General features: G+C 45.1%; 1 protein-coding gene across 3 annotated transcripts in view; it reads right to left on the bottom strand.

The window, feature by feature from the left end:
• The window catches only part of WT1 (WT1 transcription factor), a 53088-nt gene extending 43374 nt beyond the window's left edge, over positions 1–9714 (bottom strand). For 2 of the 3 annotated variants that reach the window (XM_048483718.1, XM_048483720.1), the window contains exons 1-3: positions 9155–9714; positions 2293–2415; positions 1253–1343 (exon numbers count right to left, since the gene is read on the bottom strand). In XM_048483718.1, the coding sequence (XP_048339675.1) occupies positions 1253–1343; positions 2293–2415; positions 9155–9569 (629 nt within the window). In that variant the 5' untranslated portion in view covers positions 9570–9714. Of the gene's footprint in view, positions 1–1252; positions 1344–2292; positions 2416–9154 lie in introns of those variants that run through there. The other variant, XM_048483717.1, reaches the window with a different exon arrangement.
• Between the last annotated feature and the right edge of the window lie 2610 nt (positions 9715–12324).

Genomic DNA, 12324 nt, shown 5'->3' with positions numbered 1-12324 from the left:
TCTCGCTCACTCAAAGTGCTGTGAAGTAACACTGCAAAATACTGATTTAAAACAGTAGTCTGTCCCCTCTTGGATCTTGTAAATTTATCACAGTTGGCATTAATCTCCAGTAAAAGACTGTTTACATTGATTCATTGCTAAAAAAAAACCCAGAATTCCGGAATACTATCTATTTGAGAGAGGCATTGACAGTTTCAAGTACCAGTATTCTTTTCTGTCATTCTATTTTCATGGAAAAGAACACACCCAATTACTCCCTTTCCCTTGTTTACCAGTGAGATCAACTTCTGAAATTCCCACTGACCAAAGTGAAGAACAAAGGAACCAAGGAATAAATCCAAGGAACAAAGCCTTAGTTTATTAATGAACAAATTAATTACATCCTTAATTTTCCATCTTTCTGACAGAATATTTAGTTTAACCAAGAATTACTGTGTCTCAAACCAGTTCAGCCCCATTAACCTCAGTGAGAATCTTAATTTTCAAAAATTGTATTCAACTTGCCTTTAAACTGAATTCTTAAAGAATGATTGAGCTATTGGTTAAAAGGAAATTCAAAGAAATGTTACCATGGTCTTCATAAAAAAGAAACATTGGGGAAAGCATGGCAAGCCAACTATTCCTGGCATTAGGATAGGCAGTTAAAATTAAACAATATTAGAAAATGAATTGCCCTTTTCTGTCAGTGATAAACCTTTCCAGTTAAGTGGATTGATTAGTTGATTATAGCAAGATCATTCCTATTGAGAAAGAATAGCCCCTACTGCACAATAAGAAGAGATCTACAATAAGGAGGAGATCTACAAACCCTTGAATTGCTGTTAGCCATCCATGCTATTTGGAACAGCAATATGTGATGCTAACCATACCTTTGCAATTTGTAATTAAATTACACGGGGTGGGGGGGCGTGTTTTCAGAAACAATACACATAACACATAGTGGGCTGACATGGGAATCTATTGTTTTTCTATCTTTGGTTTTACTGTTTGCTGTTATTTGTGTTTTATATTCCCCTAAAGAGAATTGGAAGATGTGATAAAGTTAGATATTTTTATTATTCTTGGAAGGTGAATGCCTGCTTTTACTTAAGTTGGGAAATATGAAAAGGAAGAGTAAAACAAGGATAGCAATTTAACTTAGGAATAGTTTGCACTACCAACAAAGCTGTTTTGCCAATAACTGGGAGGAGGAATGTACACAAAGACTACAGGCTGAGCAGACTACAGTAAAGCTAACAAAAAGGCTTTGCACCTGTTGTATGGGGTCCTCAGCAGTAAGGCCTGGCTGTCCGTGGGAGTGTGGCAACCATAGACTGGGGGAGGCACCGAATACTGCTGGTCACCTGTAAATAAATCACAGAGAAATGCATTACCCTGAAGCAGTGTGACTCAACGTTTTTAAAGTGTCATCAGAAAATCCAGGGGATGGACGGAGTCCTTTCAAGAAATAATTGTTTTCATTTTCAACAGTTATTTTTATCAGAGGTGGAGTTATTTTGAAAATGGCTGAATGGTTTAACATTGTAAAACTGATGGCTGCTTTTATTTTTAACAAGCATGCAGTCGAAATGATGTACTTTAAAGTGAACTATCCATCAAACATCTTTGGTTCAAATCTCACTTGGACAAGACTCGGCCTGAGGAAAGCCTTTATTTCTCTATTTCCCATTTGTTAATCAGACTGTAATTTTAGCCTCCTTTACAGTGATTGACTAAGTGCAACCAAGGGTTACTGAGGTATTGTGTCCCTTTGCACAATTGAACTGTGCAATATAAATGTTAAGATGAATCCTTCCAAAGTTATGCATTTTGAGCCCCATTGGTTGCAACAGAGAAATTGAGTGTGTATATCTATAATGTGCCCTAACTATTGATTTAAATACCTGGGGTGTATATTGCTTATGGAGAACTTACACATCAGTTTTAAGCACCTTATAGGAACATTCAAATTCTCATCAGCTTAGTCTAGGCCAAAATAGTTCTGGGATACTATCAAAATACATTTGTATTGATTATTGTACTATCTCACAAGAGTAGAGCAATTGTCATCAGAGTCATGATTTTCAATAGCACTAATCTATTTAGCTTCTTATTTATATGTGGACACTACTTTTCCCCTAAGGATGCTAATTATTCAACTGACATTTGCACGATCCTTCAGTCATAAAAACCCATGGGTGAACTGGTTTGGGGGGACTTTATGGGGCTTTTGTGCATGTATGTGTGGAATCCTCAGTAAGTTAAATCCTGTGATCACTGACATATTGCACAGAGAGCGCTTCACACAGTTACCTAGAGATGTCTGTTGACCGATGGGATCCTCGTGTTTAAAGGAGTGGTTTGCAAACTGTGCTGCATGGTGAGAGGGAGTATGGCCGTAACTTGGAGTTCCATCAAACGCCATTGTGCCGTAACCTGCCAAAAGAACAACATAGTCAGGAATCAGAAGTTGAATTGCCTGGCCTTGAACTTTCTCATGAAACAGCTTCCTGCAAAAAAAAAAAAAAACACTTTGCAGCAGCTGGCAGCTCCTTTCCACAAGAAGAGATAGCCATCACAATGAACCCAGATAAACCCATGTAGCGACCAAAATAGTGCAACTGTGGCAAATTTTATATCTAGCCCCTGTCTTCTATCACCCTCTCCATCATATAGCTTCAGAGAGAGATGGTGAAAGGCAACCCTGCCTTGCCATAAAAGTTAACCCCTGTTGCATCTTGCAGCTTAGATTTCAACAAAAGAACAGAGCTGTTGAGACGAGACGGATGTGATGTTACAGATCGTATAGCGAAAATCAAGGCACAAACGCCGGGCGACCGCAGTGGCGGCACCGATTATTACCTGATGTGCCTCAATTCTCTTGTGCAAATTGTTGATGGTAATGCTGCTCCCCCCACTCCCACCCCAGAACCTCCGACACTCAGGCAATGGGAGAATCTACCTGGCATCCTAAGCATATTCAATAATTATTTCGTGTTGATATGCTTCATAGTAACAATGTTTGGTTCTGCGCGGGACGGTTCGTTAACCCGTTGGCAATGGACGACGAACTCGGCGTTTATCCATCCTAAGTATGGTCACTTGGAAATACATCCTGATCTTTTTGGAACCAAGGTGTAATTATTGAGATGGTAGGGTGAGAAACTGACAGTAAAGATTTTTCACCATGCCTGAAAACAGTGGCAGGTTGTTTTCTGCAATACTTTCAGTCTTATCGCTGTTATCGTTTAAAAGAAAGTTCGTATCGTGATGACGGACGGATTCCCAGGACGGATGGTCTTCCATTCCGCTGGGATGGCATCTTTTAATCTCCACCTCTCCTGGCACTACTTTTATAAGATTAACTTTCTAAAGCGTCTGCAATAAAAATGGCACGCCATTAAATGAAAAAATAACCTCCTACTTTAAGCGAAAATTGCTGGCTCAAACAATAATAAACAGCCTATTTTTTAAAAGAAAAAAAGAGCGAATTCAGAAGGAAAAGGATCGTCTCTGGTGACCCCAGGCTGACACCTAATCGTAAATCAGGCGTTTAGACACCAACTTTCATTAATTACCTGGAGCCAGCTAAACAACTTCAGCTAAAAAGTAATTACAAAGTAATATTATCTTTGAGGTTTCTCGGCTCATCAGCATTTACCCCAAGACCAAAGAATGTTCAGCGAAGCCCTTCGGAGACCTGCCCTGATTCTTTCCCAATCAATACGCGCTGGGGTTGTTTTATGTATTTTTTTCCTCGCCAGCTCTCCGTTAGGAAAGCTATTTTCTTTAAATCTCGTTCCCCTATCAATCCGCTATTTTTAAGAGAGCATTCCAAACATATTCAGGCAGTCAATGTCCTGCTACTATACAGATTTCGGGTTGGGACAGTGACTCATTAGTGTGATTTCCAATTACCTGCATGTTCTTAAGCATGTTTACTCAAAATTGCCATTGATGTAAATGCTCTTAAGATTACATCGTAATTCGAATAAATTAAAATTCGAATAAATTAAAATCAGGTGGACCTAGCTAGCCTAATAAAAAAACTTTCAGATCGGAATCCTATTGAAATTAATAAAATTACCCTGATGTGAGTTCAGTGTGAATTGTAACCAGACAATCGAGCAGCAGCAGCTCTTCACTTCTGAACCCAGACCTTTCAAAAAAACAGGTTTATGTAATTTATTTATTTATCCTGATTCTAAATGCGTCACCAGGGGATATAAATCCCATGGACCTTATGCCGACGTCTCCAAGTGCAAGAATTCAAACTTGGAGGGGAAAATAGACCCTTTGGCTTCCGGTCAATTGAGACTACCGATCCTACACACAATCGGTTAGTTTCCATGATGTATCCAGCAGAATTAAACATGCTTGGGTGCAAAGTTTTACACTGTGCTGCCCGAAGGGCGGTTCTTGTGGACACTGGAAATCTCTCCAAAAGAAATTATTTGTGAGCCACAGTACAATGTCCTTAAGGTTTAAGGGTCTACTCTAGTGTAACATACTTGAGGTGGGTCCCCCTATCCACTGTAAGCCTCTTAAAGTAAGACTTGGATTTCCGAACAACCTCAGCTCTGTTGCCAGCTGAGCCGGGCTGCGCTCCTCGTTGTCTAAAGCAGAAGCCTAAAACCTGCCTGCCGAAGATTGCTTGTGTTTCGCATCTGCCTGACTCCTTTCAGGCGTTGCCAAGGTTCCCTCAAAAATAAAGACTCTTGAAAACAGGATTTTTGTGAAGCTTTCTTATCTGTCCGGGGTAGAGAAATTTCTGGAACTGCAAGTTATTTCCAGAGAGAGAGAGAGATAATTTACTAGACTAATTCCCCCCCCCCCCCAAAAAAAAAAAAACCCCGAAAGAAGTTGGCCAGCGACAGAACATTGTTGGAGAAGCTCCTCCCCGAGCCTCCTCCTTTTTCTCCCCGGCCAGCCAAGAACGGGGACCGGCCGCCGCCCAAGCCCGCGTTTCTACACCAGAGCTGTCCCTGGCTTCCTTATCTCCACTTATAACCCACAAAGCAAAGACTTCCCTACTCCTCCCCCCTCTTTTCTTCTCAACTGACCTGCAACACTGACACTTCCAATCTGTTGTTCCTCTCGGCCCAAAACACAGAGATTTGGTGACCTTCAACATTATCCTCGGAGCAGAATGATGTTTTGGCCCCATTTTCCGGTGCCGCTTGACCCAAAGCTTAGGAATGCGATAAGAGGGCTGAGTGGCGAACCCCCCCCCCCCCTGCCGATAGCGCGCGCTCTTTAATTAGGGCTTTATCGGCGGCTGGGCTGATTAAGGCGCGCTGGAAGTAATGGCAACGGGGACATCTGTTGAAGAAGGGCCAGCTTCTAAAGGGAGCCGGTTGTTAGAAGAACCCAGCTGGATGGAAGGAGGGAAGGGATGAAGCGGGGATGCAGATAGAAGATTCAAAGCAAGAGGGCTTCCCCCCTGCCAAAGACTTGGCAGAACCGCCAAGGTAACGTCTTTCCCACGGTGCGGAAACTTGTCCAAGCCTAAAATTCAGCCTTGACTGATTCAAAGCAAGAACATTATATTCATTCCCCAAACAGTGTTTACCAGCATTCCCACATTTCTCCCAGTCCCCCTAAAAGTGGTGCTCTCCTTCTCGCCTCCTCCCCCTCATTCATTTATAGCTCGGGTCTGGCTAGAATGAAACTGCTGGCTTGTTTTGGTTTGGTTCTATCATTCAAGTTCTCCCCCCTCCCCCATATCGCTTCTTTGACACCGTATGAAAAGCTAGCAAATCTATTATTCTTCATTCCTATTTCCCAGTGTATGCATGTTGGAAAGTCTGGATCTAAAAGACTCATTACTTGGACCAACCTGTCACTTAAGATGACTAGAAAAAGATTAACTAGAATACATAGTGTCAGAAAATCCAGAATCCGCATTTCATTGTTTAAAAAATCAAGATCATGGACTTTATTCTTCCTCTTTGTCAGAATAGGAAAATAACACAGGGGAGTGTGAAAATACGAAATCCCATGAAACCAAACTGTTGAGATGCAGATACACTTGCCCTACCGAAGTAGCCAGATTTGTATCAATATTCTGTACCAATATAGGACAAATTCTAGCTTTTGACAAACTATGGTGCTTTGGAATTGTAATGTATTTTTTCCCAAAGTGTAGTATGAAAAAAGATTTAATGGATTTGAGAGTGGTCTTTAAAAAGTTGGACTTTCCTTGGTGATTTTAAACAGTCCTGATCTGAAATTTGGTAAAATAAGGGGGAAATAGCTTTTCCCATTGGTATAAACTGTGTTTCTTTTTCTAGCATTTTATTATTATTAAAATTTGGATTTATCATTTTGTTGTTTTAACAACAAATTTCTTTTTGCATATGTTCTCCCTCATTTATCTAAAAAGCTTTCCTCAGAAAAAACCACAGACCGCAATTAGGTTTATAAACACACACAATATAAAAAGAAAGAATCAAAATTACTCAGTTCAAGTTGATTTATTAGTCTACAGTAGCAAATAAAACAAAAATCCAGTGGCATCTTAAAGATTGACAAGATTTTTTTTACACGAGCTTTCCTGAGCAACAGCTCACTTCAGCTCACTTGCATGTGACTCATGCAAAGCTCATGTTCAACTACACACTGTTAGACTTTAAGATGCCACTGGATTTTTTCACCTTCTAGTTAACGGAGATTCCCACCCCAACCCCTAGAAATGCTGTAGATTTGCATATTTGGTGGAATTTGATAAGAATATCCAAACAACAGAATGCCAGCAGGCAGTATGGACCAGAAAAATGCTCTATTTCATTCTCATCCCTTGGAGAAGTATTTTCTTCTCCCTTGGAGAATTATTTGGATAAAAAATCTCAGGTTATGAGACATCCCACTGATCAAATTAGTACTTATTGTCAAAGGAATTATTTGGGAGAAACTTTTTTAAAAATAGCTGGATAGCTTTTGTTCCCTTTAAAAATAAAATATTGTGACTGTTGCTTTGCAAAGTAGTTCAGCTATCACATTTTAAAGTAACATTTACAAGTTTTATTTGTTTTCTACGTTTACTTAATTGTGCCCCAAAGGCGGTTATTTGCCTAGGAAAAAGTCATGACATCATAAGGGCACAAACCACCTGCAAGCTTTTCTGCACCAGCACCACTGGAATGAATGGCACTACTGGATTGAAGCTCCAATTGTGCTAAGAATCTATTGATTTCATACATGACATTACTTTCTCCCTCATACAGACAAATCTAGAGTACAAGGAAGAAACCTTATAATTTTAGTAAGATATTCTTTCCCATTCTTTCTCATTTCTCACTATCTCTCTCCATACCCTTTACAGGTGGTACAGACAGAAACAGATGACCATGAAGAAATAAATCTTTGATTATCAAGAGAATCCATAACCCAAAATAGGCCAATGATATTTCTTTGGTATCTCTTTCAGAGAAATCTGTGAACCATTTCCAAACAAATCTTCAGGGCTTAAAGGTCCCACATGCCAAATCCATGGTGTGCTTAACAGGGTTTGAACATCTTGTCAGATGGAATAATTGATTCTACATACACGATGCATAGATAAATTCCTTTGATTTTGCCAAGGCTTACTACCACATAAATATATTAAGGTTCTGGTACCAATTAATAGTGTGTTCCCTAAAGGACTGCATGTTCAAATCATGCCTTTGATGTACAGGTCCTGCGAAATTTTGTGTTATGAGATGTGTGCCTATTCAGACATCTTCTGACCCAACAGAAATAATGAATAATTAGTTTCAGCCTTAAAACTTTGTACTAGCCTCACAGCAATACCTTCTCAGTAATATCAGATTAGGTATTCAGCATGACACTGTATCCCCACCTGCTTATTTCCTTTACATTTGCAGACTAAATTTAACAAGACGAGAATTAATTTTTATTTCCACTGTCTATAGGTGAATAGAAGACTCTGCTAGCAGCAATTTATTGTATGCCAACTGGACTCAGTAATTTCTGGAATCCGGTACCTTGGAAATTAATGTTAAATTGTTGCAAGAGATGTCTTCAAGGAAAGGGATACCAAAACAACCTGTTCACTAAAAACGGAAAGGTGGGCACGTGTTTGACCACAGTTCCCAGCCTTTAGGAATTAACAGGCTCCACCATGTTTAAAAGAAGCAAACCAACACTGACATCAGCCATGAAAACAAGAGCTTGTTTTCACTAATGTTGCAATCTAAACTTAAATATTGCAATCTAACTTAAATAGGTCTCATAAAACTCAAGAGAACTCACATCTGAGTTAATATATACAGGCTGATTGCTAATTAAATAAGTTTATTATAAAGGGTTCCACTGAATCCAGGAGAATCAGGATCAAGGGGTTAGGAAAAATTGGCTCACCCCCTCCCCCGGGAAACCAGGAAAGAAAGTTCCTTTCTCCTTCTTTTTAAAGATTAGAATGTATAACATCTGCTGTGAATCGCTGATTTACTGAAGGCAGCACCAGATATCCCACTGACAGTCCTGAATATGCGGTGCATTTACGGAAGAAGGGTCCTCAACCCACAGCCGTCTTACTGCAGCGGCGCTCTTAATGGCAGTTTAAAGCTGCCCATCCAGAACCCGATTAATCCAAAGTAATTTCCCTGAGTGTTAAAATGCACTCAAACGCCAACCCGGGGCGGTTTCAAGGATATTTATGTCTCTCTCCATCTAAATACATCACGTTTCAAGTAACTTCTTACGCAATTTTTATACTGAAACACAACACCCACTGAATCAAGGACCAAACTGGAAAGCAGCGGTCCGCCACCTTCTTCGTTAAATGCGGAGATGGCATCGCATCCCACAATCAATCCCTTACAAGATAGCATCTCGGATATCAGGGATTCCTCTGTGCACACCGATTGCCATGGAAGGCTGCCACCTGGGCCGCGGCGGGACTCGGTAGGATTGAGTTCAGAGTCGACGCCAGGCGGAGGCTGCGTTGCCGCACGTGTGTCCCAGGTTAGGCTCGGTCCAACACGTCGATGCCCGTTGCCGGGCAGTTCCGCATCGGCGGCCGCTCAGTGAGGGCCCCTGGGCTCTGCGGACGGCCGTCACGGGCGGCAAACGGCCCTATGCAACTGGGGGCGCGCGCTTAGGAGCCTCTCGGGTGGTGGGCCCGTTGTCTGCCACGGCGGGGACCCGGGCGGGGGGGGCGCTGCCTTACCTTGGTTGCGGAGGGCGGCTTGCTGGCTCTCCAGGCAGTTGGGCAGGTACGGGCCGCTGGGGAACATCCGCGCCTGGCCGGAGGGCGCCTGGCTGGACGGCGGCGGCGGCGGCGGCGGGGGCGCGAAGGGCGCGTAGCGGCAGGCTCCGGTGCCGGTGAACTGGCCCGAGAAGTGGACGGTGAAGGCGCTGAGGCACTGCTCGTCGTGCGGCTCCGAGGCGCTCCAGGTGGGCTCCTGCTTGATGAAGGCCGAGTGCGGGGCCAGCGAGCCGTAGGAGGCGCCCGACGGGAAGTCCAGGACCGGGGCCCACTGCGCGGCGGCGCTGCTCACCGGCATGGGGCAGTTGCCGTTGCCCGCCAGCGCCGGCCCCGACGGCTGCAGCAGCGCGTTGAAATCGCGCACGTCCGAGCCCATCTGCTCGCCGCAGACCTTCCGCCGCGGGGCAGGGAACCACTCGCCGCCCCCGACGCCCGCCCCCGAGCACTTGTTCCAAGCGCTTTGCGCCCGGGCCGGCTCCAAGCACCAGGCGGCCGAGCTCAGCCCTTTGGGGGACGCTGGGTCCGGGGTGGGCAGGCAAGCGCCCGGCTCCAGCGCCCCAGCAGCGGGCAAGAGGGAGAGCGCGAGGTTGGTCTCCAGGGTCGTCCTCGGGGGAGGCTGACAGCAGGGCGCGGAGGGAGAGCGCGCCGCCAAGCTGCGGGCGGGCGGGCGGGCAGGAAGGGAGCGCTGGCTGCGAGGGAGGCACCGGCTGGCCCACCGGCTGGCTGAGGAGACGCCTTGAACTTCTTACCTCCGCTGCGGCTTTGCCTTCCGCTCCCCAACGCTCAGCTGACTGAGCAGGGCTACCCGCGCGAGGTGCTGGCTGCGGGGGAGGAGCCAGGAGCGCGCGGGCGCCCCATTCACCCTCCCCGCGCTCACGCGGCTGCTTGTCTCGCACCCACGCCACACTCCCCCAACCCGGGGGCGCTCCCTCCCTCCCTCCCTCCCTCGGGCCAGGAAGCCGTGCGAGGTCTGGAAGAGGCGGGAAGACCAAGACTCCCTTCCACTGGCTTTGCGGTCACCGAAGGCCGTCCCCGTCCCCCTCCCGGGGCTCCTGTCCCAGCGCCTCTTTCTCTGCAAGGGACTGAGGCAGCTGGTTTGTGACTGCACGGGCTGGTTCGTGTGAAAAGGAAGAGACGCGCCACCGAGGGGAGGGGGCAGGGGAGCCAATGGCACCAGGCAGCGCTCTCGGGACTCGAGGTGTGAAATCGGGGCGGGTGTGCATATGGGTCATATTACTTTGCAAGCCAGCCCTCCGGCTGATCGCCTCAGGCCTCTAGCATGGCTAGTTATGAACTGGGAAGGCCAAAGTGCTCCTTTCTGTTCTCCTTTTACCTCAGGTTGAACCTGAGGGCCGCCAGCCATTCCCCAGAACCTCTTCTCCAAGGGCTTTGCCACCAGGTCCGTCTCCCGGCAGTTCTGTACAAGCTGTCTTAGAAGAGGACGAGCCAGAAGGGCGGGTGCTATCCAAACATCAACTGAATATGGAGGGGTGGGGGGGGTTCCGACTAGCCACCGAAGTGAAACGGAAGGGCATGGATTCAAAAGTCCACACACACACACACACACACACACACACACACCCAGAGAAGCTGCAAGTGTCAGTTGAACCTGTTGGTGACGGGGTAGGACCGGGGACGCCGAAGCGAGACTGAAGCAAGAGGGCTTTTTCTAGACTTCCTGCAGGTGTTTCGCCCTCTGCCCCCTCTTCCGGCCGGGGCTCCTGGCATTTTGGCCCATCACAGCACCAGCCACTGACATCTTTCCGCCAAAGCCTGGAAACTGGAGTCTCTTCGCAGACTCCGCCGGTAAAAACCGTCCACACCGGGTATCTGTCCCGTTTCATTAACCTAATTTATCTGCAGCTTCCATTCGGTCGCACAACCTCCAGGCAGGCACCATCTAAGCCCCTTCGCCTTCGCTCATATCGGTTCACTGGCTGGACGATGGAGGTCGAGCACAGTCGCAGAGGACCGATTGCCCCGCTTCGGCGTTTGAAGTTCTCCGAAATGAAGAAGAGACTCAGGTTCAATCAAGGGTGGAGCAACGGGACCTCAGAAGAGCCTCTCTCCACTGGAGGGGATCCGCCTTTCGGGTGGATTATTTGGCACAAGCCACGTGCTCTCAGCCCCGCCTACTTTAGCGGGCCCCTGTTCGGCCAAAAGGTTGCTCTGAGTTATCCCGAGGTAGGGCAATGCGCAAATATAATGTATACATTTTAAAACAGGACATGAGAAGTAAAGGATTCTGATTTGCTTCATTTGTATGAAGATGAGTATATTAGCATCAATTTAAAAGGGCTTGGACTGGGAAGGAAGGAAATCAATCAATAAATCAGTCTCCTGGCCTCGTTGTAGATATCTCCCAGGTATTGTTTAGTTAGGTTAAAAAAAAAACTTCAAGGTGAAACTGATGTACTTAACAGCGAAAACATTTAGGCTGAATTATATTCTCAAAGACCTAACACCCGTTAGAAAGTTAGTGTACATGTTAGTCGCTCGTTGGTTTTAGTGGAAGTTTCTTACTAGTGAAGGTAAGGAACAGTCCGAAGAACTAAGATATAAGGCCCATTGAGTTCAAAAGAGTTTGCTCCAGTAAACCTTCACTGTACTGCAGAATTAGGATTGCAGTTTAAACTGTTTTTGACATCTGGCTCTGATGACAGCTCCACACAGATGAAATTTAATGCAATAAACTTACCAGTGTATGTTACAAGAGAGGAAGCAAAACGTTGCAAATCACTCTTCCGCTGTCATTTGCAATTTTTCAACAGGTATTAAAGAACCTAGTTAACATAATACACCCTGGGGGATCCAGTTACATGGTACATGAAGAGTGCAACATCAGAATCTCCAGTCTCAGCATATTATTTTAATCACATTCAAAACCTAGGTGTCAATTTACATCATTTGAAAGCAACATGTAAACCTTTTCTATTCGGTGCTGGAAATGCTTGGCAGAATTGTAATTGCGGACTTTTATTCCTTTATTTGCAAGTTTCCGAAAGGAACTACATAGTTCACAGAAACTATTCAAAAATATTTTTCTTTAAAATATTACACCTTGTACAACAAATATGTGTTTGTGTGTGTTTTGAGTAAGGGACTAATTGAACCTGACAAATTCAGCAAAA

The sequence above is a fragment of the Sphaerodactylus townsendi genome, linkage group LG02 (assembly GCF_021028975.2).
Source record: "Sphaerodactylus townsendi isolate TG3544 linkage group LG02, MPM_Stown_v2.3, whole genome shotgun sequence".
NCBI classification, from domain to species: Eukaryota; Metazoa; Chordata; class Lepidosauria; order Squamata; family Sphaerodactylidae; genus Sphaerodactylus; species Sphaerodactylus townsendi.
This window is presented reverse-complemented; position numbering and strand designations above follow the sequence as displayed.